Source organism: Aquarana catesbeiana, linkage group LG02 (genome assembly GCF_042186555.1).
Source record: "Aquarana catesbeiana isolate 2022-GZ linkage group LG02, ASM4218655v1, whole genome shotgun sequence".
Classification (NCBI taxonomy): Eukaryota; Metazoa; Chordata; class Amphibia; order Anura; family Ranidae; genus Aquarana; species Aquarana catesbeiana.
This window is the reverse complement of record NC_133325.1, coordinates 236,925,262-236,931,261: the sequence shown is the minus strand read 5'-3', so window position 1 is coordinate 236,931,261 and position 6,000 is coordinate 236,925,262. Positions and strand designations below refer to the sequence as shown.

The following is a 6,000-nucleotide window of genomic DNA, read 5'->3' as shown; positions in this document are numbered from 1 at the left end:
AAATTTCCAGACTGGCCCTAATCTCCATTTACATGCACAGAATCTTATGGCAGAAATCTTGGACAGCTGAAGCTGTCTGTAAAAGGCACCTTACACTGATGTCTTTCCAAGGAAGAGGTCTGTTTTGTGAGCCACTTGACCACTTCATCAAAGGGGTCACAAGAGGAAAGGTTTTACTTTCAGAACAGAGGATCCCAAAAACGTCCTTATCCCTCCAACTCCTCTCAACACAAAGCACTTGTCCACTCTAACCAGGTTTTTAATTTCAAAACCAAAATTCAGCTCTTTCTTTTGGTGCAAGGTTTGGCCCACAAAGGCCGTCAAGCCATGCCTAAAGCCTTACTCCTAAGAGCAGGGGATATCTATTACAGTTTGCCTCACTCTGGGTCCCAGTTCTGTGGTTTCAAAGGAGTACAAAATGGTGTTCAAATCTCACCCCCTCACCACTTTCTTGTTTCAAATCAACCAACAACAGCCCAAGAACAGTTAGATTTGCAGAATGCCCTAAACTATCCCTTGTCCCGGGGTGTTGTTCAAAGCATTCTACTCGAACCGGTTTATGGGTACCAAAGCTCAACTGTGGTGTTAACCCTATTCTGGATTTAGAGCTGTTTCGCACCACAAAAAACGCACTCCAGGTCCATCCTGATGCGTTCCACTGCATTTTTTATGTGTTTCCAGATGCTTTTTTTCCTGTGTGTTTTTTTTTTTTTTTTTTTTTCACTGTACTGGAGTCCGGCGCGTTTTTAAAACGTTCCAGTGCATTTTGATGTGTTTTACTGTGTTCAAGTACAGTCCAGTGCGGGAAAAATGCAGCATGTTCTACTTTTTTTTTTTTTCTTTTGGACCTGGAAAGCCCTGGAACTGACTGCACTAGTGTTAACTATGCCATTGTAAACCATATAACCTACTTTCCATGCATTTTTGATGCAGAAAAAGACACACTGGACTTCATGTGGTGTGAACTGGTCCTTAATGCAGTATTAAATCCAAAAGCAAATATTTTATTATATTTCAGCTACCAATTCTCAGATATGATGACTGCATTAGTTTTTTTGGCTTTCTTTTATTTTCACCTGGTGATATGGTCAATAAGTCTGACAGAAAAGCTGCCCTGCATTTGTAGCAGTTAGAAGGTTGAAACAAACTTAACACTGACATGGGTGCTTACAATTATTAGCTTTTATTTTATGTAAAACCTTTATCCCAAAAGGAAAACAATCTGTCGCTGAGATTGCTTATAAAGTATTCACTGGAGTTCAGCTTTAAATTGTTAATGTATCTAAATCTGCTAGTGCATCTAACACTCCCTTCCCCCTGACTGAAAATGCTACTGTCCAAAGGTGCCTCTATTATTCCTTGAACCCTGATACAGGAAGTGTGCTACTCGCCAGATCACCAGTGAAACCAGATGACAAAAACTAATATAGCCACCACATCTAATGAATGGTAACTTGCAATATATTACATTTTTGGTTTTGGGTTTAATGCTACTTTAAATTTTGTAAACATTCCTTCAAATTCCAGACATTTGCATGGAATCTGCAAATTCATTTTTTGCCTTTCTGACATAAGGAGGATTTATGGCTTTGTGATGCCTGCATGTTCCCATTTACCCTCCTCACCAGCACTTTCTGAGCTTTGCATTGGCAGACAATTACTTCCAATTTCTCAAACTGCCTTGCAGCCTGTCCTCTACTTCCAGACTGTTCACAAACGTCTTGGCACCTCTGCTTGTCCTTTTCAAAATGCAGGTTATCTAGGTCACAGACTAAATGACCTTCTTAAGGCTTTCCATCTATCAAAAAATGTCTACTGGATAACTCAGATGCTCCAGGCCTTCAAATGGGTGATCAATTTCAACATTTCTGCTGTCCAGTGGTCCCTTCACCGGAAATACTTGAGGCTGGTCTTGGACACATCCCAAGCAAAAGTTGTTTTTTTTTACCCAGAATAGAAAGTTTTTTTTTTATCTCAGAGTCTCGAGAATTGGGAACCAAGTGACATCCAAAAATTAAATTCTTTGAGAGTTCTAGGCCTAATGGTAGCCTCCTTTTGAGGCAGTTCCATTCACACAATTTCCAACTCAACATCTTGTTGACCTGGTAAAAGGCTCCTTCTCTCGATTTACCCATGCTTCTGTCCAGCCAAGCAAGGAATTCCCTATCTTGATGAATCATCATCCAACCCTAACAGTGGGGAAGTCTTTCCTTCCTTTTCACTGGAAAGTTATCACAACATTCGCAAGTCTCTCAAGGCTGAGGAGGAGTGTTCAAATCCCTAACAGTCCAAGGAACATGGCCTCCTGACCCTGTAGCACTGGACCCCCCCCCCCCCTTCCTCAATGGATGCTCAATGAGGGAGCAGTGCGGCAATGCCACGGCTGTGGCCTGCATCAACCGTAGTATAGGGGGTACCAGGAGTCTGGCTGCCTTGAAAGAAGTGGATCAGACAATTTAAGAAGCGAACCAGACAATTTTCATTTTCATGGACAACTCCCTGCCCAGTGATCTCCGGGTACTCATCCCAGGAGTAAACAAGTGGAAAGTGGAGTACCGCAGCTGCCATTGCCTGGATCAAGGGGCCTTTCATCCAGATATCTTCAGTCTTGATATGCCAAAAATGGGGAATTCCTGATGTGGGCTTTCAAGCCTCCAGATTTCACAAAAAAACTACCTCTGTTTCTTGCCCAAACCAGGAATCCTCTATCTCTAGCTTCGGATGTCTTAATAGTCCCCTGGTCTCAGTTCAGGCTTACATCTTCACTCCAGTGTGAAATGTATTTTAAAAAAAAAACTTTAAAAAAACTGAGCCAGAGAGGAAAACTGTGATCCTACTTGCTCCAAACTGGCCCAGGAGAACCTCATACTCAGATTGCTAGCACACCACCCATGGCCTCTTCCCAACAGGCCAGATCTACTATCTTAGGGCCCTCTATTCCTTACTGCTTATCAGTAGCTGACTTTAATGGCATGGTTGTTCAAACCCAGGTCTTAAAGCGTTTGTTATACAACACAGTGCATGTGCTGTGTCATTTGGTCCCCTGTAACACCTGAAATACCTGGCTGATCCTGCCAGTTTCTACCCTCCCCTCTGTATGCTGACCACAATATATCAGGGCTGCTGACACCTTGGTCCGCATACGTGCTTCCGTCATCCGCTGCTATCTGCCGCTCTCCTGTGTCTTTCTCTGTCCTCCTCCCCTCCTTGCCTGTCAGCTGTCACTAGCACTGCTCTGCTTCCCTCTGCTGCTTCAAAACTATCTGACCTTTTATATCATCCCCTCTGTCAGATAAAAAGCTGCATCCTAGTGCCTGTGCTTTATTTAAAACAAAAAAGCTGATTTCTACCTGTTTTTACAATGTCTCCCAGCGATCACGTGACTCCAGGCTCTCTCTTACACTCCTCCCCGCCTCCCTGGCTGACGTCAGTGGGGAAATCTTGGCTCCGCCTGCTGGAGCAATCAGACAGGGAGAGCAGAGAGCCTGGAGTCACATAATCGCAGGGAGATGCTGTTAAAACAGGTGGAAATCTGCATTTTTTTTTTTTTTTAATAAAGCACAGGCACTAGGATACAGCTTTTTATCTGACAGAGGGGATGTTTTAGAGATGAGATATTAAAAGGACTTTAAAGGATAGAGGGTTTCTGATTTTATGATTCCTACTTTGCTAAAAGCAAGAAAAGACTCTCTCAGGAATATCCCTTTTTTCCTGGTGTGAACACAGGCACATCAATCCCAGAAATTACTCGGTGTTACGTTATAGCCTTTCCTGTAACCACTAGCCGCCCGCCGTCAAACGGCAATATGGCTCCCCTGCGCAGATTGCCGTAGTTGTACGGCAGCTGCTTTAAGGGATATATAGTAGGCGCGCGCAACGCATCAAGTCACTGAGGAGCCGATGCCCGCCGGGCACTCGCGATCGCTCGTGACAGAGCAGGAACGGGGATCTGTGTGTGTGTAAACGTATAAATCCATGTCCTGTCGGGAGAGGAGACAGATCGTGTGTTCCTAGTATATAGGAACACCAATCGGTCTCCTCCCCCAGTCAGTCCCATCTCTCCACAGTTAGAACACACAGTGAGGGAACACATTTAACCCCTTGATTGCCCTTAAGTGTTAACCCTTTTCCTGCCAGTGACATTTATACAGTAATTAGTGGCTATTTATAGCACTGATCGCCGTATAAATGTCAATGGTTTAAAAAAAGTGTCCAATCTGTTAGCTGCAATGTCGCAGTCATGATAAAAATCACAGATCACCACCTTTTACTAGGAAAAAAAAATTAATAAAAATGCCATAAATCAATAACCTATTTTGTAGGCACTATAACTTTTGCGCAAACCAATCCAATATACTCTTATTGCGATTTTACCAAAAATATGTAGAAGAATACATATTGGTCTAAAACTGAGGGAATTCTTTTTTTTTTTTAATTGGGATATTTATTATAGCAAAAAGTAAAAAATATTGTTTTTTTTTTTCAAAATTGTCAGTCATTTTTTGTTAAAGAACATCACTTTTGTTTGGGTACAGCGTCGCACGACCGCGCAATTGTCAGTTAAAGTGACGCAGTACCATATCACAAAAAATGGCCTGGTCAGGAAGGGGGTAAATCCTTTCGGGGCTGAAGTGGTTAAATAAATATTGACCAGAACTTGACCTTAAGCACTCTCAAATGTCAGATCTTTGCCTTATCCATTCTTTTGAAAGGCCTCTGGCTTCAGTTATCCTTGTAAGAACTTTTTTCAAGGTGTATCTCAATTTAAGCCACGCTTTCAGCACCCTGTGCTTCCTTGACAGGTTGACATCCATTCTTCTGTGGGTGCAGCTTTCTGCTGCAAGGTTCTCACTGGGGCACTCTGAAGTTGGGCCTTCTGACTCCCTCTATAAGACCATTCCTTTTTTATTTAGACACTTTTATTAAGATTTGAGTGCTTATTGCCCTGTGTTATCTAGCAGTTTCTGGATCAGTAATCCATGGTGTTTACCTTGGGGACTGTATTTGGACCCCACAGTGTGGCGCTGTCCTGTATTGTTTGCTTTTGGCACTGGATCCTGAGTTAGGTTCTCACCTTGGCATGCAGCAAGGTGCTATACAGGTCCAGGACTGTGGTCCATCTTTATGGTTCCCAGACCCTAAAGACATACAGGTATAGCCATCATTACGGCTGAGGCAGGAGTCGTTTACAACCTTAAGGGCCTGAATAAGATCTGAAATTTGTCCTATTAGGCTGGCCATAGAAGTGTGCAACACCAGATGGTGCAAAGTAGAGGTCTGAGGAGGGAAGATCACGGTGTGGGGTACTGTTCCAGAAAACTGCATAAGATGCCACTATGGCCACAGCACAGCGAGAAGGGTTGATTTAAAGAAATTTGGTAAGTATAACTAAAACTAAAATACCCTCATTAGAGAGCAGACGTCCAACACCTAAAGACACTAGCAAAGATCTGAGGTTTTCTGGGAGCTGGAGGAGTTATATAAGGGTCCTTGCATCTTTTTTGCCAGTGGCCAATCACCTGAAGGTACCTGCCTATAACCCAGCCATCTATTAATCTGTCTTATTGTGTATCAACAAGAGAGAACAAAGCCACTTTCAGTAACGTTTCGTCATCCTACTTCTGTTAAAAATATTGTACTATGACTGGTTTATGAGTAGCATTAATTATCAGCAATGTTTGGTGAAAAAATGGGTAGAATGTTAGTTTTTATAAATTAAGATCATGCTAAATGATTTGATCCCTAATAAACAGTCCCTTCTGTAATTTTTTTTTTGGCAGTCCACTCGCCATCTCTTCACACCAGCTGACCGGAGGGTACCGCGCATTCGCATAGAGACCAGGCAAGCCTCCGTTCTGGAGGGACAGAGAATTATAGTGGCAATTGATGGATGGCCAAGAAACTCTCGATATCCTAATGTAAGTCCTTCTTTTTTTTTTTTTTTTTTTTTTGTTTCATATATTTTTTTCTTGTTAACAATAAAATTTTCAAAATTTAATT

At 42.4% G+C, this 6,000-nt stretch overlaps 1 protein-coding gene across 1 annotated transcript in view; it reads left to right on the top strand.

Annotated features, from left to right (window-relative positions):
* Positions 1-6,000, top strand: part of DIS3 (DIS3 homolog, exosome endoribonuclease and 3'-5' exoribonuclease) — a 122,444-nt gene that overhangs the window by 53,366 nt on the left and 63,078 nt on the right. The window contains exon 6 of the mRNA XM_073612670.1: positions 5,781-5,918. Coding sequence (XP_073468771.1) covers positions 5,781-5,918 — 138 coding nt within the window. The remainder of the gene's footprint in view (positions 1-5,780; positions 5,919-6,000) is intronic.